This window comes from Melospiza melodia, chromosome 6, assembly GCF_035770615.1.
Source record: "Melospiza melodia melodia isolate bMelMel2 chromosome 6, bMelMel2.pri, whole genome shotgun sequence".
Classification (NCBI taxonomy): Eukaryota; Metazoa; Chordata; class Aves; order Passeriformes; family Passerellidae; genus Melospiza; species Melospiza melodia.
Window position 1 is genome coordinate 64,076,177 of NC_086199.1, and position 23,651 is coordinate 64,099,827.

General features: G+C 46.5%; 1 protein-coding gene across 4 annotated transcripts in view; it reads right to left on the minus strand.

Moving 5' to 3' along the window:
- The window catches only part of CRACR2B (calcium release activated channel regulator 2B), a 46,289-nt gene that overhangs the window by 12,634 nt on the left and 10,004 nt on the right, over positions 1-23,651 (minus strand). For 2 of the 4 annotated variants that reach the window (XM_063158708.1, XM_063158705.1), the window contains exons 2-10: positions 14,213-14,468; positions 12,650-12,761; positions 9,621-9,795; positions 7,294-7,440; positions 6,926-7,016; positions 6,704-6,796; positions 3,649-3,836; positions 2,925-2,996; positions 2,440-2,494 (exon numbers count right to left, since the gene is read on the minus strand). In XM_063158708.1, the coding sequence (XP_063014778.1) occupies positions 2,440-2,494; positions 2,925-2,996; positions 3,649-3,836; positions 6,704-6,796; positions 6,926-7,016; positions 7,294-7,440; positions 9,621-9,795; positions 12,650-12,761; positions 14,213-14,425 (1,146 nt within the window). In that variant the 5' untranslated portion in view covers positions 14,426-14,468. Of the gene's footprint in view, positions 1-2,439; positions 2,495-2,924; positions 2,997-3,648; positions 3,837-6,703; positions 6,797-6,925; positions 7,017-7,293; positions 7,441-9,620; positions 9,796-12,649; positions 12,762-14,212; positions 14,469-22,347; positions 22,581-23,651 lie in introns of those variants that run through there. The other 2 variants (XM_063158706.1, XM_063158709.1) reach the window with 2 other exon arrangements.

Below are 23,651 nucleotides of genomic sequence, written 5' to 3' on the forward strand. Positions count from 1 at the left end.
ACACTATCTGCCCTGCCACAACCTTACCTGGAGAGGGAACAGCCTGCAGAGCACGGACTTGGGTAAGAAAGGAGGAACAATGGGGCATGTTTTACCATTGGTTCTGCCATGCTTTATTGGCCTGCCAGGTTTGTGTAACATTTGGCTTTTCACCAGGATGATAAAGGGACAGATGCGACATCACAGCTGTGTAACACATGATGACAAGGATTCCACGACAGCACATGTACAAGCATTTTGGAAGGGAAAGATTCTGGTTTACCAGTGAAATAAAAATACATGTCAAAAGTAGTCAAAGTACCAAAACACTCTTCATGATGAACAGACATGAAATTTGCTCTGTCAACAAAAAGCATACAAGCATAACTCCATAGCCAGATGGGTCATGGGTGTGAAACTGAACCTGCAACCCCTGGGTATTAAAAATACCCATCGTGGTTTGCACATTGACAGAAATAGCCACATATCCCTATCTGTGACCCAGCCTCTCTTGCCTGGGACAGGAGAGTGCCCCACAGTGCAGTGGGGCCAGGGTCTGCTCACCCTGGCAAGGCAAGAAACTCTTATGAAGAGCAAGGTATTAAGCTGGGAACTGAGAAGAGCAAAGGAGCAGTGACTGGGTTGTTATCAGCCACATACAGCCCAACTCCTCTGACCAACCACTTCAAAATCTTTGCTATGAAAGAACCTCTGTTCACCACACCTTGATTTCACAGAAATAACTCTTCCCAGCACTAAAAGAGGGTATTAAGGCCTTGGGATTCTTTTTTGCCTGTAAAATCACTGATAGTCTCTGGCAGAGAGTGTGTCACACACTAGGGATCCCCATTAGAAGGCTAGACTCTCCTTTTTGCTTTTGCAGAGAAGTATTTTTCTCCCCCTTACTGTGAAACAGTCTGGGGAGCAGACCTTCTGCAGGTGCATGATAGCAGCATCTCTGCAAGCCCTTGGGGCCCTGCTTCCCTGTGGACTGAAACGAGAGCAGCCAAAGGAAAAAAACCTTATTCCAGTACAGGCTTCAACAGCCCAGCAAGACACAGCCTTGCCAGATGAGCAATGGTTGTTGGAGCTCACCCTGTGCCTCATTCCCTATTGCCAGTGCTGGGAGAAGGGAGAAAGCAGCCCCTCTGTGCTGTGACTCTCTGCTGGGCTCTCTCTTGGGTCCACCCGCAGCAGCAGGTCTTAGCAGGGGAGCAGAAGAGAACAGAGAAGCAGACAAGCTTTGCACACACAGAGGTACAGACATGAGCTGTGGTCTCCTCAGGCCACCTGCCCACCCACAGGAACCCACAAGCTGATGAAGCACAACACATGGAAAGAGGACAAGAAACCATTTTCTTTGCCTGCTTGCACTGGACTCTGCTACAGAGTGGCTGAGTTTTCCAAGAGGGAGCAGGAAGCTCTGGTGTACATCCATGTAGTTAGCTGCTTTAAAAATGAAGACTGAAGAAAAAAATCTTCCAGATTTTAGAAACACACATGCCTCACCTCTATCTAAAATTGTTACTGACATTATTTTATACAGCTCTCCACCTGGAGAACTCCAACCTCTGGATTGAACAGGGCATTTTGTCTCCCATACACGCACAATCCCTGTGTTTCCTTCTAGAGTCCTTTACACAGCAGTCAGAAAAGCTCTTGCAGCCCATCACACCCTATCACTGTCCTCCCTGCAAGTCACCTACTTCCAGACCTTCAAGTGCAGAGATCTCAGAGCAGGCAAAGACGTGGTGGCAAGGATGGGTCCAAGAGGGCAGAGCAGCTGTGCAAGCAACATTTGGGAACACAAAAGCTTTATAATGAAAAAATAATAAGAATTAAAAATAGACCACATATCTATGCTTATCTTGGTGCCTGGGAAAGGCCAGGGATTGACAGTTCCAGATAAGGGGGATCCTGCTTTCTCCTAGTTCTCTGACACAAGGCTCACTGCTGCACCCAACAGAGTTCACAGGAATGGGGAGCTCCCCAGGGGAACCTCTGAAAGCATCTGCTACAAACTCAGGGGGTCAGAAAAACTCCAAAACCCTCCTGTACCACCAGTCAGCCAGCAGCACATCCGAGAATCCATCTTCTTCCTCAGCACCCAGCTCCAGGATGCATCCAGCTTCTCTCCCCTCCTTGCATGTGCCCAGTGCCTGGCTCAACACACAGACCCACACGTGCAGCAGGCAGCACCCACTGCAGCCCTGCACAGGGCTGTGTGACAGTCCCCAGGCAACGTGCCCTGGGTTAAACCCAGGCAGCTGGCAGCAGCAACCAGCAGAGCTTGCCTCCAGCACGGACACAGAGGCTCTGCACAGTCTCTATTAACAACACCAGGCCCGAGAGCTCTTGTCATTGTCCCCCGTGGAAGTGACAGGCCCCCGAGCGGTGACAGCAACAGCAGCAAATGAGAGGAGGGTGGTTGGGAATTAAGGTTTTCTTTCTTAGACTAACCAGCTTCTTGGCTTCAAAGGCATCTCGCTCATCTCGAAGTTTCTTATTCATTTCTCTGCTCAAAGGAAGACACAGGAAAGACACTATGAGATGGTTGTCAAAAATTAAGTAAAGCCCAACATTTGAATGTGAGAACAGAAAGAGAGCTTGGGAACAGAGATAAAGATGTTGTTTATAGCTGGACATGTTGGGATTTCCATGTATCCCAGCCAAGGTCATGGGCTCTACATGGTTGCCTTAGCCAGCAGGAAAGACTAAATTCCTCCAGAGGAGGGATTACCTCGTGAAATAACATAACCTTGTAATGTGCCAGAACTGGCCAAACTGCACAACTCTGTCTGGACCTAGAAAAACAAGCAGAGTCTAAACACTGCTTGAATACAATCCTGTAGCTTTCCATGGGAGAAGTGAGCACAGTGCTGAAACCTCAGCCTCTTACAGGCATAAGAGCTCAGCATTTCCCTCCAGCCTTCACCAGTTCTCACCTGAGGAGCTCCAGCTGCCGAAGGAGGCTTTGTTTCTCTTTCTGCATGTTCTTGGAGACTCTAAACACATCCCTGGGCAAAAGGTATTTTAAAATAAGGAGAAATAAATTATTGGCAGAGAAAATACAAACATCCCTCTCTCAGGGGCACTCATGCTATTCTCAAAGACAAAGGCATGCCTTATGCTTAGGAGAATTCAGAGGAAGCACCACTGTTCTGGGAGCTGGGATGGTTGGGTTGTACCAGAGCTCTCCTCCAACATGAGAGCAGGCAACTCATCCTCTCCACTTCCTCAGCTGCTGGAAATGGAAAGGATGCTCACTGCCATCTAGATCTGAAACCTCCCAATGTTTTATATAGGTATTATTAGATTTAACCCAGAAATAGGAACAGAATTGATTAGATGATCTTTAAAGAGAACATTACAGAGGGGATGGTGAACTGGAAAATACATAGAGAAGCCTCCTTTAGGCTGAGGAACATCTGTATTTTTGTACTCATATTCATTTCTCACAGAAGGTAGGCAAGAGTTACCAACATCACCCTGTATTTAGGCCCATAAGACCATTGTAATGCTTCTTCTTTTCCCAAAAAGTAACAAGCAATCTTCTAATGAAACCAAGGCTCCTAACTAGCGAGAATTATTCTTTAACTGCATGCCCAACCTTTCTTTCTCTGTCCATGTCTTTACACGAACACCATGCCTTTCCTGTTTTTTCCCCACCTGTCCTTCTGCTCTTGCTCAATCTGAGCCTCTTTCTGGAGCTTCTGTAATTGTCCCTTCACTGCCTCCAGCTCCCATTTGCTTTTCTCCAGCTCTTCCAGCAGGTTTTCATTCAGGTGCCGGAGCCTCTCGTTCTGCACGCGTGTCTCCAGCTGCTCCGAGTTCAGTGACTGTAGCTGATGTTCCAGCTGCAGTGGGAGAGGAGGAAGAGGAGGGGTTAAACACAGAGGAAGGGTTTTGTGCTACAATCACAACTGTAAAAACAAGCTGAAAAAGCAGTTGTAAACAGTGAGGCAGAAGGGGGTAAAAAACCCCTAAGTTTACAGAGCCACCAGGGGCCTGGAGAAGGTGAACTGGAAGGAATATTCTCTCATCATGTCAGCACTGGGGAACCAAGCAATGCAATTAGGCACAGCTGAGGAAGTGCTTCAGGCAGCAGGAGCAGCCTGATGCTGTCAGGCATTGTAGGACTCAGAGTGCAAATGGGGGTCAAAGGAGGACTGGAGAAATTTGGGTGGAAGCAGGGTTGTGTCTGTCAGGACTTACTAAGCAGAGTTGTTGAAGTGCATCCTCTAGTTTAGGGGCTTCCTGAAAGGAGGATATATTGAGGTGCTAGGGGCATTTCAGACTACTCCTGGAAAGTGAATTGATTGGGTGGGCTGCTAGAGACAGGACCTTGGGCTAGAGATGCAATTTAAATGCCACTGGGGTGCAGCTGCACTCTAGGCAGCACAAGCCCCCAGCACAACTACCAAGCCTGATTTGGGAAGTTCAAAGCTGCTGCCATGTACTCAGCCAGTGACTCCATTCCTTACAAATGGCTGGCATAGTCTAGGAAAGAGACAGACAGATGTAGCAGCCAAAGCTGCCCATCTCAGATGACAATGAGGACATTTCAAGAGTGATGATGCAGTATCCAGCCAGCCACACCAGCTAACCAGGGCCCTCTGCTGAAGCAGCTGCTACACAGAAACTCCAGTACCCATCTGAGAACTTACAGCCCAAAATAAAAGCATGCAATCCATGCTCATAACTAGAGAGAAACACCAGGAATCAGGTCTGATCGGGGTAGCAGGTGGCAGAGTCAGCCTCCACATTTACACCTTCAGCTTGCCTTTTCTCTCAGCCTACTTTCTCTCCCTCTCAAAGAAAAATAAAGCAGCACACCATGGCAGGAGATAAAATGCTTTTTTTCTTGCTACTCTCCTCTCTGCCAGCACACATGTACAACTGTCAAGAGCAGGAATGAATAGATCTGACGTTTCCCAGGTTCCTTGAAACACAAGCCTCACCTCCCTCCTCACTGAGGCTAGAAGGGCAAGCCACACCCAGCTTTGCCTGGAGTCCTCCACTCCTGCGGACACTGGGGAATACCTCAGCGAGACGACATGTGCTGAGCAGTGGAGTTGAGACTGAAAACCAGCAAGCCCTGCTTACAGCTTCGGATCTTTCAATAAGCCAAGCAACTGGCATTAAATAAAGCACACCAGCCCCTCCCTAAAAAGCCACCATCACACTCAACTCTCCCGTTTATGCGGTCTGTCCTTGGAAGCGATGCTGTAGAACAGCACCCTCACAGTACTGGTCTTAGGCCACAAGAGGGACCCTATCATCCACACAGCTCAGTTAAGAGCACCAGAATTGACTGAGTAACAGCAAGTGTCCGTGCAGCCCAAGTGTTCAGCTCTGACCCTCAGCAAGAGCAGATGCTACCTAGGAAGAGCATGGCTGAGCTCTTAACTATGGTTCACTCCCCCCATATATCCCACCCATCTATAGTCCCAGGACTAGGGATGCTAGAGGCCTCATCTCTGACTATTCTTCCTTCAAATGAATATTTACAAGCCTATTTGTTTGTCCAATTAATTTTTAAACTTCTGATATTGCCTACCTCTTGGGGCCAAAAGTCTAGCACTGATCTCTGTGTAAAGAAGTGTGTTCTTCTAAATCAAATTCATACTGGTCTCATTGAGGGTCCCTCACCTTTGGGGAATAACAGTTTGGTGTGGACCTTATCCATCACTTTTCTGAGTTCATAAAGCTCACGTGCATCTTCCCTCAGTCTCCTTCTCTCCAAAACCCAAAATTCTAGACTTTCCTGGTTTCTCTTCCTGAGGCAAGTTTTCCTTTTTCTTAATAATATTAGCACTCTGTATCTTCGCATTTGAGAAGGACACAGTGGAATTAGAGGAGATCAGAACTGCACACACTGAGGCACATCCAAGATGTGGGCAGCAGAAAAACCATATCCTCTATCTTATTCTCAATATCCTTCCTGGTGGCACCTCAGTTGTGCTGGCTTTTCCAGCTGCTGAACAATGAGCTGGTGATTTCAGAGAAGTCCTGTTTCATCCACATTACAGCTGGGTATCCAACTGGGATATCCCTGGTCCCCAGCATCTTGCAGGTACCTGCCACGACTTGTTTCTGTGGGGGCCACATCTCAGTTCTTGAGACACCAAGGAAAAAGACATCTAGAATGGACCATTCCACACAAATGTCCATGCTGGGGATGGCAGGCTAAAGGGAAGCTTGTGCTTTGATCTTTTATGTGACTGATCAATCAGAATGTCATCAAGTGCCCAAATGCAAGTATACAATATGTACCTCTCTAAGTGTCACAGAACTGTTCACTCCAGGTGAACAGTTTTGGAGTAGACAGAATACAAAAACTAGAGAAATATGGCTCTTGTATGTCCACACACATCTTCCTTACACACTGCAAAAAGCTTCAAACTCATAACTTTCAAAATTTTACCCCATTTTCCTTGCCAGCACTGTACAATTGATAGGAAGATTGTGCCAACGGAACACAAAGCAGGTAAGAAAATGCAGGAACAAAACATTCACAGAACAGCATTGCAGCTGAAGACAAACCAATTATTTGACAAACCATCTCAACACCTTCAGAGACAGGAGAGGACTTCACTAGCTAGAGACAAATTATCTAGTGCCAAACCCTCAGCAGCTGAGCACCATTTTCCATTAGAAAATGCCTGAGCAGAAAGAAGCAGAGGGGAATGTGCTTTGTTAGAAAGGATTTGGATCCCATTACCTTCTTCTGGCGGTAGAGGATTTTCTCCAGCTCCTGCTCTTTGTTGTGCAGCTCCTTCTGGAGCAGGTTACTCCTGTCATGCCTCAGTGCTTCCTGCAGAAGTAAAGACACAGAGCTGTGCACAGCACCCGGCACAGAGCTGTTCCTTGGCCACACAAGCCACCACCTCTACTTCAGAACAAAGGAAGGTTGCCTTCAAGCCAAGAGAGAGAGAGAAAGTACCTGGCAGACCAGCCTCTCCCTTTCTGCTTTGATCTGTTGCTCCATTTCTTCATAAAGGCACCTGACTTCTCGATCATGATCTGACTCCTTCCTACAAAACACAGGAGCACACAGGTCAGGAGGGCAAAAGAAAGGAAAGAGGAGGGTGGAAACAGATTCCTACTAACAGCTGTGTGTCACTGAGTGGGATTTTAACCAGACTGAATGTTATGGGTGAGAGAGAGCAAACCCATGGGAACAGACCAAGATACAGTCATTTTATTACAGCAAGAAATATCTTTTTTACTGGTGCATCCAGTCTCTCCTTGCACCTGACACAGGATCCAAGCATCAGCTCCTGGCACAAATGGCCATGATATTCTCCTTACCTCTTCAAAGCTTGCTCCATAGACTCCTTCTCATGATTCACCTCCTTTATATACGAGGAAACACGCAACAGGAACTCTTCAAAATTGGATAAGAGCTCTGGACGCTCCTTCCGAAGGCGAGCCCAGAGCTCCCGAATCTCATGTGGGCTGCAGCAAGCACACAGGAGAGAAGGAAAGCAAGAGAGTTACTGTGTCATCCCAGGGACTGTTATTCCAGCTCCAACATGCACTCAGGACAGACTGCCATTCTCCTGTGATGATCTCTGTTACACCATTACAGCAGAGAGGGAAACTGGACAGTGACAGAGCATGCATGTGGAGTGGGATCTATTGTTGAGGTCAAAATAAAGGAAGTCATCTGCAAGAAGGAAAGAAAAACAATCTAGGAAGCAAATATAGAATGATTGCTTTTCCAAATATTCATAGATAAATTTGATGTCTACATTAAGACTTGGAGAAATGAATATTCAGCAAATTTGCTGTGGGTTATGGTCAAACTGTTACAGCACACAAAGTTTAGCACACATCACACATCACTGGTGTTTTTCTTACACTCAGACTGTACTGGTGGCTGCTACACTCCTCCTTATTTTTTTTTTACAGGTTTGGAAACCGAGGCACAAAAAAAGATGCAAATTTGCTGAAGTGTCACATCAGGATAACAACGGAGGAAGCCCTGGAAAACCAAAGATGTCTTTTTCTGAACCTGCAATAATGATTACACTCTTTTGACATTTAATTCATTGCAACTTGAACACAGCACCTCCAAACTTCATTCCCAAAGTGTCTTGTAAGCCTGCAGACATCACTTCATGTTTCCTTTTAGGGAAGAGCTTCTTTAGGGTTTTTTTAATCATTAAACACTTAGGAAAAACTGCCTTGAAATATACAGAATAATTATACCTATAGTCAGTATCCAAATAGCTATTTTTCTTTGTCTATATATTTGTCTCTCTTAGTATTCTTTGGGGAAACACACAAGCAAAACAAACCAACCAAAAAGCTTTTGATTTCCTCTGCCAGTACTGCATGACAGCCTTCTGTTTCCGTCCCAAGTTTAAAAAGTTATAGCACTTCATCAGATCTTCGTATTTGAAATAAAAGAACATATTGAGTTGTGTTAGGAAATGAAACTATTTCTTTCTAGAGAAAGCAGTGACAATTTTTCATATTCCTGCTCTCACCCCAATTAGCTTCTGTTTGATATTACTGCTTTACAACAGCTGGTTCAGCACAAAGATGTGACATGTAGTAGCTACTAAACTCATTGCATAAAACTGCCAGTAAGTGGTCAAAATAAAACACAAGATAATTCCACTTTGCACTTCTGCTTCTCAAAGCAGACTTATAAACAGTAGAGACTGTTTTCCCAGAACAGTAACATGGCCTTTCAGTGTCATCCTGTTGTTTGAAGACTAACAGCTTTCCAGAATTTCTTCCAGACAGAAGTTGTTTATCACTAAAACATGCAGGTGCTTTGCATCACAATGAAAATAAGGGGGAAAAAAGTCTGTTTTGTGACAGATGTGCCTCTGAAAGCAGCAAACTCCATCACTTTCGGCTTCTGTCTCCAATCCTGTCCACCTCCTTTGCTAACCTGGACTGCTTCTTGCACAATGGCAACACAGTTGGAGTACAAAGCCTGAAAGGGAGGACAGCCACAGATGCAGTTGGGCAACCCAGGCCCTGCAGATGTGCATCAGTAAGAACAATTATGCATAATGCCTCATGTTGGAAAGCCTAAAAATAGGCTGGATGACACTGGGGCCTGCAGACTCTACTGGGGCTACATGCAAGGGCATTAGCACCAAGTCTCAAGGCCCACAGGAGCACCTCTTTGGCCAGTTTAGCCTTTCACACTCTTCAAGATGAGCACAGTCCCAAGCAGCTCCTTGAGCACAGATCCTTCACAGAGACTCTTGGAACTGATTGTCTGAAAATATGTGAACAGTCACACACCATTTTGGAACAGAGAGCACACTCATCCCCCTTACCTCAGCTAACCCTCACATGCTTCTTCTCATTTCCTGCCTGTGCTGGACTTGTAAGCCACCAGCTGTTCCATTTTACAGCTGTGTTATGAACTTGAATTCGGGAAACTGTGAAAAGCACTGAGCTAAAAGGAATTGGTACCCAATGAGGAAACCCAGACTGCACTGCATTTGCTACCAAGCGTGTGAAAACCCAAGGCAGCAGTGCAGAGAGCCCAAGCAGTGCTTCAGAGAGCAGGCAGCTCAGTTCACCTCTTTGATCTTTTCTGGTACTAAGTTTTGGTACTGCAAGATCAAACCAGGGTAGAAGCAATGCCATATGACTCCCCTACTTACTCTTCAAACAACTGGGCTGCTCCAAGCTGCTCCATCATGGAACAGAATCGTTTCTCTTCATCATCATCATCTGCAGGGTCCAAGTCATCTGACCAGCCTGACTCAAAGGTCTCCTCGTGTCTGGAGTGATCCATTCTCCCAGCCCCTTGACACAATTCAATCCCTATTAACTTTCCTGGTGGAAGGTGAAGAGAAGAAGAATAAATAAAGTCAAATTGGATGTCACTGAATAAGCTGTTATTTACATGGCAGCCTGACAGAGCTCCAGAAGCTTCGTGCATGCTGCCGGTGCAGGATACAGCTCCCGGTCAGTGAAGCGCCTCCGCTCTGACGTCCCGAGTGATGTCAGTGTCCGCTCCGCAGGGCTGGGACTGAGCCTGGCGGCCAGCCCAGCGCGGGCTGCGGGGCTCCGCGCACACCGTGTGCCGATGAGCTGCACCCGGGGCTCCGCGCACACCGTGTGCCGATGAGCTGCACCCGGGGCTCCGCGCACACCGTGTGCCGATGAGCTGCACCCGGGGCTCCGCTCACACCGTGTGCCGATGAGCTCCGCTCACACCGCGTGCCGATGAGCACCGCCCGGGGCTCCGCTCACACTGTGTGCCGATGAGCTCCGCTCACACCGTGTGCCGATGAGCTGCACCCGGGGCTCCGCTCACACTGTGTGCCGATGAGCTCCGCTCACACCGTGTGCCGATGAGCACCGCCCGGGGCTCCGCTCACACCGTGTGCCGATGAGCTCCGCTCACACCGTGTGCCGATGAGCTCCGCTCACACCGTGTGCCGATGAGCACCGCCCGGGGCTCCGCTCACACCGTGTGCCGATGAGCACCGCCCGGGGCCGGAGCTCGCTGCACAGAGCGGCGCTCGGGGCTCAGCCGCGCTCCCCTCCCGCCTGCGAGCCCGGCCCCGGACTGCACCATGCTGCCGCTCCTCCGCTTAAAAACAGGAGAGGAGGGGCACAATACCCTCCGTTCTGAGCCAAGCGCTCCGCAACAAGGACTGCCTCTTGCTCGGATTGTGTGGAGCAGGATGAACTCGCCCTCCAAGCACCTCCTCCTGCCCCGTCCCACGTCCAGACGGCCTCCAGCTATCGGGATTGTTCCGTGCTGAGAATGCCACGAGAAACTCCTGCTATGCGAGGCATGTGACAAATACTGGTGCTGGGAACAAATCTTTCTCAAAGAAACAAACCAAGCAATCCTATCCAAAACATAGCCCCTCATCCATATACAGAGGCCAGGCCTTCAGCAGGAGGTACTCTTCCTTTCCAAAATACATCTGCTTGGTTCAAAAGGCAGAAATGACATCCCAGCTACGAGGCCAGGAGTCAAGGATGTTCACAGAGCACAGATGAGAACATGAAGCTACTCTAAGGGGAAAAATATCCATTGTTATTATACTTCAAGGACTCAACTTTACCTCTTCTTACTTCCATAAACCCAGAATTTAGCTGTTTCTCTCCCACTCTTAAAATGTGCTGTAAAAAAACTTGCAATGTGGAGATCCAGGCCCTATTTAATTAAAACCTGATGATCAGACAGTTAATTAAGGAGAATGGTTCATATTAGGCACTTTTGATGTCTGCTTTTGAGAAAGAGTCATTATGTCTCATTTTTTCTCTTTTACAGATGGGAAAATTGAGATGGAGATGGGAAAATTGAGGTAGAGAATGATCTGAAGATTGTTTTGATATCCTAGAAGGAGCAAGGAGCCCTCTCAAGAAGCAGACTTGATTGCAGCTTGAACTGCTTTCCCTTGATTTGCTCCTGCACACTCCATAAGAGATACAGCCAGGCCAAACTCTTGAGTTAGGGCCAAAGTCAGTCTGAAAAGGATTTCCGTGATGCCAGACACAAAGAATAACCATAAAGAAAAGAAATGCAGAAATTAGGTGCTTTGCCTAGACTGGAGCAAGTGCCATGGAGCCAGGCTGCCAGCACAGGGTGGTACCTGACACAAAGAGAAAACTTGCCTACCTCTCCCAGCAATGGCACTGAGGCAGAGGCCCTCATGATGCCCATGGGACAAATGACTCATACAATGAGATTTGGGAGTAACCAAGTCATAACAGAGAGGGCACCATGGATGCCAATGTGCCCAAATTGAGCCCATTCACCTGCTACATGTAGTGCTGGACTGGAATGCCCCCACTCCTGACAGGACTCTTGTTTCTGCCAAGGAAGTGGAACCAGACAAGAAGGACAGACACAGGCACAGGGCAGGAACAGGTTTAGTCAGCAGGCACTCAGCAGAATAAAGCAGTCCCTGTACAGGTTGGGCCAAGACACAAGTTACTGGGTTTATTTAAAGGAAATCTTTGCAACTTCTCCTCTCATGGTGGCCATTTCTGACCATTCAAATTGCAGCCTTAAAAAGCCCTCTGTCCCAAGTTGTGAAAAAGCTAGGAGCAAACACAAACTGAGCAATCAGGAGAGCAAAATTCAGGAGCCTCTTCCATCACTTCTGAAAACCCTAGACTACCTATGTACACTTGCTTTGACCTGATCCACTTAACACCTCTGCATGTCCAAGGAAGGCACTGAGAGGTGCAGATTTTCTGAGAGCTGACAAGGCACATGAGCACTTGTGCTGCTAGGTGAGGACTCTGGTCAAGGATTAGCATTCTCCTGGTGTTTGGAAAAGACAGCAGTAAGAAGGCAGCAATGGCTTATTTGCCAGTGTTCTAACCTACCAACAAGACTCCTACTAATGCCCTTGAACAGCACTACTACCAGCTGGGGACAGTTGCCAAGAGATGTACTTCCATGCAGATGAACAACTTTCCAATCAGATAGCCAGGCACAGTTTGCAGCATGTACCCTCTCCAGCAGGAGATGTTCTGTGACTGGCTCCAGCAGGCAGGCAGCACAAAGCCTCCAGAGGGGGATACACACCCACCCTCTCCAACGATGCTCACATGAGCATGGAGCAGCTTCAGCAGAACCACTGCACTGTCTTTCTTACCAATATAAAACATCCAGGCACAGGTGGGCTTTTTCCTTCCTCTGCCTCTGTGCAGTTCTTACCTAGACCCATGCTGAACTCCACAGGTGTCAGGTATCCTTTGTTATTCTGTTCCAAGCTGTCAAAAACAGTCTCCAGCTGCTCAGGGGTTAGGGGGAGTTCACTCTGGAGACGCTGCAAAGATAAAAGTATGCACAAACTGGAGGCACTGCTCAAGTCTTTCTTCCTTCCTTGTGAGTGTCCCTGCCATCCTCAGCTCTGGCCCACAGCAATGTCCCCTTTCAGCACTGCATCCTGCCCAGGGTGTGACAGTCTGCCTGTAGAGCTGAGTGATGACACAAACACCTGTCTGGAGTCATTGATATACTGACTTTTTCCATTACTGGATGATTCAACCAGGACTTCAAAGAGGGAATTTCAGGTTATTTTGTTTGGAGAAAGCTCAACCTGCTTCCTCCCCCACTACAGAGCCACTGTCTCTAGCTCACTGCCTGCCTCCCTCCACTCCTGCTCAGAGGTGGCACTGCCAGCCTCCTGTGACCACTGCTGCTCCCAGGAGAGCTCTGGGCACACTAGGCACCAGCTCCATCTCTTTGGCCAGGGAGGGAGGTCAGACTGGTGGGTATCTGGATTCAGTTCCAAGCTCTTGCAGATCCTAAAGGAAATGTCCAGTCCGTTACACTGAGTTAGCTTTGTGCTGTCACCTTCTGCCTGCTGGGACTGTATCACTACTCCCATGAACAAGGAGCAAAACAATTCCCCTTCATAATGCACATCCACAGCACCTAGTGCAGAGGGGCACCCAAAGAAACAAATAACAAAGGGGTGTAGGCTAAAACCTCCTAACTGTCCATTAAACATGCAGCGTCACATAAAAACTTAATAAAAATTTATTAATATAGCTATAAAAATTAGGCATCACACAACCCAAAGCAAAATGAGTCAATATTTAAAGCAGCATGGACCAGTCAAGTGTTATTTATAGATGTGGGGAGAGATGAGGCAGGAGAAAAACAATCCACATGTAACCTTGCTGATAAACTTTTAAAACAAAAGTCACTGAGAACTACAGGGAATTTGTTAACAAGAACTTTTGTAACAGAAAGCAGCAAAACACATAACTGTAGAGCGAAGCCATAGTTCAGGTCTAAGGTGAGTTTTTGGATTAGACTTTAACTATGATTCTATAACTTTGTCATCTCAACTTTTTTTAGAGAGGTTGATGCATTGTTCATTGTGTAGGTTTGGGGGGGAGAGGGGGCTTGTTTTGGGGTTCTTCTTAAATTGGACCAAAGATTATTTTTTTCCATCCAGATTTCCCATCCACTACATACCTGATATTTGTAAGAATAGTTAGAACTTTTTTTATTTTATGCATTCCTTAAAAATTTTGAATTACAGTCTCACTTGTCTCAGGAATTCCCTGGAGGTGTGAGGCCCTCCTGGGAATTTTAGTTCCTAGCAGGTGTCTGTGCCAGAGTTTGGTTCTTAGAAATCTGAATACGACAGAAGCCACATGTACACCCACACTTGCCAAGAGTGGAGGCATGCCACATTGTCCCCTGTTTTGCCACCCATGACTTTACAGATCCTCCCAGGACAGAGGAAGAATTTTTTTCCCTCACCTGCATGTCCACCTTGGTGATAAAACCCTTCTCATCCTTGTCACACAGCTGGAAGAGTTCCCTTGCCTTCTCAAGCATCTCCACCTGCACATCTTCCAGTCTGCTCCTTTGGCCGGGAGGAGAAACATGAGGAGCCACCCCATCCTCCTCACCCCCTTCCTCTTTCCTTTCCCAGCGGACGTATCCCAAGAGCACTCCACTCTGGTTCTCCATCTTCTCAAAGCCTTCTTCCCCCAGGCAGAGCCAAACAGAAGAGCTGTGGGTCAGGAAACAGAGAAAACCCAGTCAAACATGACCCTCAACTTCCAAGCCACACATGATATAGTTAAATGCCTCGACGGTTGACAGAATATTCAGCATCCATATCTGGACAAAATAACCTTTAAAGTCCCCTCCAACCCAAAGTATTCCATGGTTCTATGAACTGAGCAGAGGGGGGAAGGGAGTTTGTGTCACAGACACGCCACACTGAGGCACACATCACATTCAGATTAAACCCTGCACACAACATGGGTGTGCTAAGCCTTCCACACTCTGTCACCCTCCATGGCTCAGCTGCCATCTCTCCTCCTCTGCCTCAGACCCACAGTACAGTCAGAACTCTTTGCTGGTGAAAGCCAGCTGCCAAGGGAAGGTTTCAGTGGAGACAAGGGGTGGGAAGGGAACATTAAAGCACACAGGTAAATCTGCAAGGGAGCACAGTGAGAGTCCCATGTCAGTTAAGATGGGGCTCAAACGCTGTGAGCTGCTCCTCTCTGTTCTTGGTTCCTCTGGCAATAACATGTACTTTTCCTTCTCTTGTTGCTTTTCTGCACCACACCTTCGAGCACCAAACCTGCACTAAAACTGCAAAAACCCAGAGCAGGATGAGAGCAGATGGGAAGATGATCTGTGCAAGTGACAGAAGAAAGAGTAGAAATGTCACTCCCAGCCCTCTCCCAGCCAGGTCTTCTGTCTGGCCTTCCACCTCTGACATTTTCTTGTTAACACTTTCCAAATAGTAGCTCCATCTTTTCTTTTTTTTTTTTTTTTTATGCTGTTACAGTACAAAGAAAGGTCAGACAATTCCTACAGTGGGAAAAATTTAATAAGCTGGGCACTCCTGACCTCTTGCCTTCAAGAGTCTGTTTTGAGAACTCATGAGCTGCCAAACAGAATTTTAATCTGAAACATTCACCTTTATAGGAAGGAAACCACAAAACTATGGAGACATTTCAGAGGCCAAAGAAAATATTTCCCATCACTTACAAGTACCTAAAGCAAAAAGGAAGGGGAGCACCCATTTCAGCTTGGCACTGTGACTGTAAAAATGCCTACAATGCATCCCTACACCAAGCCACCTTCTGACTTACTGATCTCATGGAATCAGACACCTTCTCCAGACAGCTCCTCTTGAGCAACACCACCACATCTTCAAAGCCTTGTTGCACTGATTGCTTTAGATTTCTCTGTCTGCAGACTTGTTTTCTGCATTGCAGGGCAGAAGTGAGCTGTGCAAGCAGGCTGAGAGCAGATTTAAACAGTGCTGGACAAAGAGGGCTCGAGGGTTGGGTTGCTTGCGTTTTTTTAACCTCCAAGAAATTAAAAGCCACGTACAGATGCCACGATAACAAACAAACTAATTCTGTTTGCACTCTTGGTACAATGGGAGGATAAAGTGCACGATGGCCAGGAAGAATGTCACATGTGAGACCGATATGAAGCTGACACAAAAGGAGAAGGCAATTACGCCCCACGCTCTCTGACTCCGTTTGTTACTGCTGGCCCGTGAGCCAGCGGGTGGTTCTGCTTCACAGAACAAGCAGAACACTCCATTCCCCCTTTCAAATCATTGCTTTTCCAGGGCACCTCTGTTCCAAACAAATATCTGCTCAAGTGACACTCAGCTCTGCAGAAGATTACCTATAAATGGTGTATATGTTTCTAGTCAAGTAAACACCCCTAGCAAGCAGTGGGCACAGAGTTGGAACCAAGCTTTGGGAAATACAACAGAGGAAGGAAATGGAGAAAGCAGAAAAAATAAGGAGGCAGACCATGTTTTTCTCTTTTGCTCTTTCTCAAACAAACTCTCCTACCAAGCACTTCTTGTGTTATGGAGCCAACACAGCAAAATTTGGGGACTACAATTAGATTCTATTCATTAGCTGGACAGTCAGCTTGCCTCTGATGGCAAATCTGCGTGTGTAAGTAGTAAGGAAGTCAGAAAGAACACCAGCTTACTTTTCATGGGCAAGTAAAAGTGGCAAAGCTGGCCTTGAAAGAAAAACAAAAAGAACCCAAATATCTTATGCTTCCTAGATTTTACAGGTGATAACGGTGAGGAATAACAGCCACACTGGTGAATGATAATTACTGCCTTCTACAGGCCACCTCTCTGAAGGTTTTTTCCAGATCCATTCCTTTTGCAAAGATACAACCTCAGCACAAGCAGCAGGGGTAGAAAGCAAAAGGGATTTCAAAGCAAGAGCCATGACAGGATTGTAGAAAAAAGACAGAATAAGAAAAGGTACAAGTATGCAAAGTTTTCTAAAACATCCCTCTGGCTGCCTAAGAGACACTGAGGACTCCAGAAACAAAGATGACCTTACTTTCTTATTATCAGCTTCATCAGTTCTAGAGCAGCCCACACAGCTGACGTCTCCCCAGCTTTGCTGCAGCAAACAAGAGGTGGTGAAGGGAGGATGTTCTGTTCTCTCTCAGAGACATTTTTTTGAAGCTGAAATCCAACCCATTACATCTCTACCTCTAGCATTTCCTCATTTTATCAAAAGCCCAGCTGCACTGTAGCTCCCAAACACTGGCTGAGTTAAAAGCCTCTTAATTAGAAGAGTTGACATGGGAGCCTGACACGGACAAAAGTCTGAAAGGATTTCACTCGTGTAAAAGACCAAGCCCATTAATTCAGTGTTCAGAGCAGGAAGTCTCTTGTCCAAGCTGCTTCAAGTGGCTTCAAGCCAGATGTGCCTTTTTCAATGGTGAGACAGCACTTGCAGAGGAACAAAGCAGCAAATAAGAGAGAGCCCCAGGAAGCAAAACACATTGCAGCTCTGATGGACTTCTCTCCCAGAAGCCTGTGACTGAGAAATTCTTTCTCTTAGTCCCTGTTTGTAAGGGCTCTGCATGGTGCAGGTGGGGCACAAAGCAGATCTCAGTGTAGCAAGTGCTGTCATACCTTCCCCAGTTACAGATCATCGCTGCAAAGGACTGGGGCAGCAGCTCCATCAGCATGATGCACAACATCACAGAAGGACCACTTTGAAAGAGACTGAGGTCACTGGAGTACCAGAACTGCAGACTGGCATCCAAAAGTGAGGCAAGCAGAGCTGGCTTAAGTGCAGAAAGATCAGCTTGGGAAGAACCATGCTTTCCTAACACAAGGGGCAAAGGCAGAGAAGATATGCACAGGCAGCTAAGATTTTTGGTCAGGCAAACTTGCCAGGCTCTGCCAGAGAGATAAAGTCAAGCCACCTCCAGTGACAAAGCCAATGGCTGTTACCAAAACTTCTTGGCAGGATTAGTTTTTCCAGGTCCCTTCTGGCAGAAGAAGGTCAGCACCAGTAAGAATCAATTTCCACACCTAATCTGGAGCCAGGAGAATCTCTGCATCTTGAGCTGTTGATTTCCATCATAAAAAGGTGTGCAATGGGTCACAGCAGAGTTGGTCTAGCCCAGCATCCTGCCCTCAACAGTGGCTGTGAATGGCTGGCAAAGGAAGAGTTCCAGCAGGGCAAGCAAAGAGAAAACTTCCCTGAAGACATCTGCCAACTAATAGCCACTGTCAGCCTGGGGCAGTTCCTGAGCCAGTGTGTCCTTCCTTATCTTCCAAGACACTCCAGCCTCCCTTTGAAACTGTATGAAAGCATTCACTGTTGCCATGAGCATGCTGACAGAAACAGGGTGCCTGCAGCAGCCAGTGGGCGCTGACAGAGCTTCATGGGACTATTCCACTTTTCTGGGTACACAGTTCAACCAGCATCAACTCCATGAGGGATGGAGTCCTAACATCAAACAAGCCCTTCACCTCTGGGAACTGTGCTGTAGACCAAAAACTCCTCTCCCAGGGCCTGGGAGATATAATGGGAAGATGGGAGTGCTGGGATCCAGAAGGCTCCAGTTGCCCTGGTCAGCAATGTTCTCCTTGAGCCCTGTCTTCCCCCATCCCACAGGACTGGCTGCCGATGCTCAAGGTCAGCTCTCATACTGCACAGTCCAGGTTTGGGCAGTGTCCAACACCTGAAAAACCTGATCCAGAGCTATAGATTATACCAGGTAACCCCTGCCATAGTATGTGCTGGGGCTTAGCAAGCAAAAATTCACTTGCTCCTGCTAGACGACTTTCCCAGAGCATGGAAAGCAAACAAGTCTTGTCAGACTCAGCACAGCACAGGAAATTGCCTGCCATAAAGTCAGCTAGCACCAGCTCCTGTGTTTCTACACTGAGGAAACTCAGACCAGTCTTACATGACTATTTCAACTACCTAAGCCATAAACTGAGGTTTGTTCCTCTGCAAAGCTGTGGCAGAAAGTCAGCTGGCTCCCACAGGCTTGGCATTGTTTAGGAAAATCATAAGGCTTGAATTTCAATCCTGACTCAGCTGGCCATATGGCCATGGGTAAGTCACGTCACCTGCCTCTGCCTATAGACTGTCAGCTCCTCCAGTTTGTTTCCTGATGCTTGTGACAGCTGGCACTTTAAGATTCAATATCTGGAGACTGATAGTTGCATGTGAAGCTCAAGCATCCAAAGTTTCAAAGCCTCAAAGCTGAAGAACTAAAAACTTGAACACACAAACTGCAAATTTCAACAAACAGAAAGAACAGATACAAGTTGCTTTTCCTGGAAAAGGGAGGCACTGCTTTCAAGGTAGCACTACAAGGTCATAATTTCCAATTTATTGCCTCAAAAAACTTCTCTTGTAAGCAATGTTAAAGAGGTACAGGAAAGTCATGGATAAAACGCTATCAACAGCCAAGCCCTTATCTAGGTGACCCTGACCACCATGTGCACATGACAACTTTGGGGTGTTGGGGTTTTTTCGTTTTTTCCACAGCCCAATGAGGAGGAAAGTGAGGAGTGCAGCCAAATTTCCACAGCTGGTCCTTAGATGACCCTAGTTACTGCAGTGCATTGTGCATGCACTGAATACACTGCATTCCTAGCAGTCCTCCCCAGTGCAAGACAATGAACCAACAGTTAATGAAGGAGGGAAAAACTAAGCACAACTGGCTGAGTGGATTACAGCACCAGGATTACAGAACCAGGCCAGTGTTTGGGTCCTGTAGAGGGAACCTATAAGAGAAAGCTTTGCTGTACCACTGAATTTTTGGTGACAGAGTGGTAGAAGGTAACATTAAAGAATAGTGTATAGGTGTACCACAAACTGAAGTGCTCAGATACTTGCTGGGAGGTTTCCCAAGAGACATCCTCCTGTATCTCCGCCTAAGACAATATTATTAGAAACAACAAAACCACCCCCATACTAAAGCTAAATATTTAAGCCATTTATTTAAACAAATCAGAAGAACACACACCCTTTCCTTTCTATCCTGATGCAGAAAAAGAAGTCTTACAATTCCAAAGAAAGGAATTCATCAGGTGTTTAGGCACATGGTGATCACACTCCTGGTGCATACGCTGCACGACACAGGTTTGATCCCATACACGAGAAGTTCTTACACAAAGAGGAGATGAAGGGCTGGGTAAGGGATCACTGCAGCAGAAGTGATCACTGTTGCTCCAGCACATTACAAATGCACAACAAAAGCAGGACAAGATGCAGCAAACCATTTGTTGCTTGGTCATGGAATGGAAGCATCACTCAGGAGCAGGTGAGCACCAGGTAAGTTTTACAAGAAAAGGGCAATAAAAACTTTACAGGTCCTTAGACCAATTTATATAAAACATATGCCACTTGCTCTGTTTGTTCTACCTACCTTTTGCTCCCAAGGTTTTGAAAGCTAGCAGTTGCTATAAAAAGTGCTCATTGTAGGTCACGGTCACATCTACAAATCCAGATTTTATAGCACTGTGAGATTCAGTGATCAAATACAGGTATTTACAGTTATTATCCTAGTTGCAGGCAAGAAGCACATATGCATTGACAAAAATCCCAGCCATACAAAACTGACCAGGTGAAGGCAGAGCAGAGCTCTTGCCCGGGAAAGACACTGACTGCTGTGACAAACCAGCTTCTACAGATACTGAATTTCCAAAAGCTGCTCAAAGGAATAGGGTACTCACTTGACGAAAATTATTTTTAAAGGCTCTGCCAAGGCTCAGTCTGAAAAGGCTGGGAGCAGGGCAAAAAGAAAGTAGTTATTTCTCTAGTGTACTTTGTTCAAAATTAATTTTTCTCTTTCCCTTCCCTAGGAAATTTGTTTCCGTTGTTTGGAATTTGTTTGGGTGGTTGTTGGGTTCTCCCTTCCCGAAGGGAATGACAGGAAAAGAAATACACTGAAAAATGAGAAAAACATCAATTGTTTTGTGAAAGTGTTTTTCTTTAAAAAAACCTAAGAAACCCATGCACACCCTGGGCAGAAAGCCTGAAATCAGGTGTTCATATCCAGAGCTACACTTTACTCTCTCTCTTTTAATTGCCTGCACTTGACTGTATCCCTTTAAGGAAACAGGAACAAATCCAGGAACCTTTGAGTTGTTTATTCAGCAGGGGATTAGCCCAGCCTGATAGCCCCGAGCTAACCCCTGCTGCCGTACCTTGGATGACTTCATTGTGGGATATGCCAGTAGGATACCGAGGTATATCCCAGAAACACTGACAGGCTCCAGAGCCTTCATCATTCTGCAGAGCAACTTAAAAAGAGGCTCTGCTGCAAGTCACTACTTCCCTCACCAAAGCTGATCAAAGAGGAATTATCAACTTCATGATCAGCTTCTTGATCTTTGCTAAAAAAATCTTGCCATGGGGAAAGCTGTTTGAATCAGACTATTCTCTTATCACCAAGCAACCTGAGAGTGGTAATGGTTCTCTTTTTCCATTTCAAGAGGTGAACAAATAAACTTGTTAAATCTGCACTCACCCATGCTTCCCGACTCAACAGCACAACAGAAACCACTGACTGTGCCAACCACTATCAACATAAGCAGTCTGCAACACAGATAGGGACCTACATCCCAAAACAACATCCTTCACCCCAGAAATTGCCACAAATCCTCCATCACAGCCTCGTGCTGCTCCCCAGCTTTGCCATTGCAGCTAGTGGCATTTTGCAGCTCTCTCACACTGGCACAGCACTGGCACAGCAAACAGTGAGGGAGAGTGTTTGCACTGGAACCTCTCCTACTAACTGGGCTTTTGGCTTTGCTGGGTTGTTTTGCTTTGGGAATGGAGAGAGAAAGCACCAGTTTTTCCTCTAATAATATTTGGGCCAAGAGTTAATTCTCAGCAATTAAAAACAGAATCCAAACCACATTTTTTCCATAAACAGCTAATGGTCTTGGATCTGTCAGTGTAACTAGCACACAGCAGATTTCTCAGAAAATAAAGAGCTTGCCTGCAATAAGACATGACAAATAACAACAGCTAGTTTAAAAACAAGTTATTTTCATTAATTCCTTTACTTCATATAAAGACTAACAGGTTTCCTGAAACTTTTCTTTAAAGAGACAGAACAGAGCATTACATCACATAAGGATTCATCTCATGTACTGCAGCATTAGCTGAACACCACTGACAGTGCTGTGAAGCTGGAGGTGGACGCTGCTTGGAGTTCAGCAATCAGAAATTAGATCATGACTAACACCAAGTACGTTGACAACAGAATATGTGCTCTGCAAGGGATACCTACAGACCATGCAGGAAGCAAAGAAACTTTATTTGCCAGCCCAGATGTGGGGAAAAGAGGATAGAAGAGAGAGGACTCGGCACTTGACATCAGATATGCTGGATCATTTTTGATTCAAAGTAAAAACAGAGCACTGAGAGCCCAGGCTAAGGAGATCCCTGCTCTCTTCTACTCCTCTTTTCCAGGGGTTGTTGAGGCAGGTAGGAATGCCCCATAAGGAAGACAAGATCCAAACCTAATCTGGCTTTTAAAGCTCTTCAGGAAATGACAAATCCAGGGCAGATCCTGAGCTCATTTAATGGGACATGAGTGGCAACTCCCTCCTGCCTTACCTGTCCCTTTAGAGAAGGGAGCACTTGCATGCAGAGCAGGTTGTACCAGAGACAACCACCAGGATTCAGCACCTTCTGCTGGGCTCACGGCGCCTTTTACTGAACAGATGAGGTGCCATCGAGATAAAAAGGACCTCAGCTGCTGCAGCTCAGCAGGGACACCTCAGGAGTGAGAAAGGCTGCTCAGGAGACTCCTTTCACACCCTGCAAGCAGCAGAGGCACCAGGTACATGAGGCTCCTCCCCGGCCCTCAGGAATGCAACCACGCTTGGTGTCCTGCAGACAAAAATTCAGGCTGAAAGCAGGCAGTCCTCTGCTGCTGGAGGGCCAGACATTTCATCAGTGTTCTTGAAGTATGTCTAAGGCAAAATTATGCAGAAACAACCTTTTGTTAAAGATTCTAAAGGATACACAAAGCTTCAAATGCTAAAATTCGGGCGTTGTGGAGTTACCCGTGTAGCCAATTCCCAAATGGAAGAGATGGTGAAGAATTGTCCTCAGTCACTGCTTCCTTTAAGAAAAGAATCCAGGTGCCTCAGATTAAGCTGGTGATGGCACTTTCCCATCAAATAGGAGGAAGCACTTCTCTACAAACCCTTTGAGTGTGTCATCTCACTGACATGAGATGCTGAGAATGTCACAGGCATTCATGAGATGCAGAAGTGGCTGTTTTGTTCTGCTCTGAGTTTGCCCATGAAGGACTATTACAAAAAATAGCTGTTTTGGGGAAAATTTTCTTTTCCACAAATAGCTAAAAGAGTGTCCTAGGAGAGTATCATCCCATTTTTATGCTGGGAGGATGAGGGTATCAGCCATTAGCTGCTGTAGGAGACACAGGGCTGGTTCAGCCTGCTCCTCAGCATGAATAGAGGCTGCTCTCACATCTGCAGAAACCCACCTCAAAGTACATAAAATCTTTGACCTAAAGGACCACAGCATTTGCTGCATTTTCACCAGCAAAAAGTCTAATGAGCTGGACTTGGTACTCCAACAGCCAAAGACCAGGCTTCTCCCCACAGCTGTCACGGCCATCATGGGTACTGAAATCCTCCCAGTTCTTCCTTTGAGTCCTCAGATTCAAGCTGCCTGTGTCATACCAGAACAAAGATTTTCCTCTCCAGTAAGAAGCTGAATCTCTCCATGACAGCCTCACACCTTGTCTGGCCTCAGCAGGATCCCTCCTGGGCTGCTGGTACACCCCGTGAGACTATTTAGGTCAGTCACACTCTCTAGGCTTCTTTTGAGTATTTTTCACCTCTGTTGTAAGAGAGAGGAACATTTGGTGCTGCTTCATAGAGGATGAG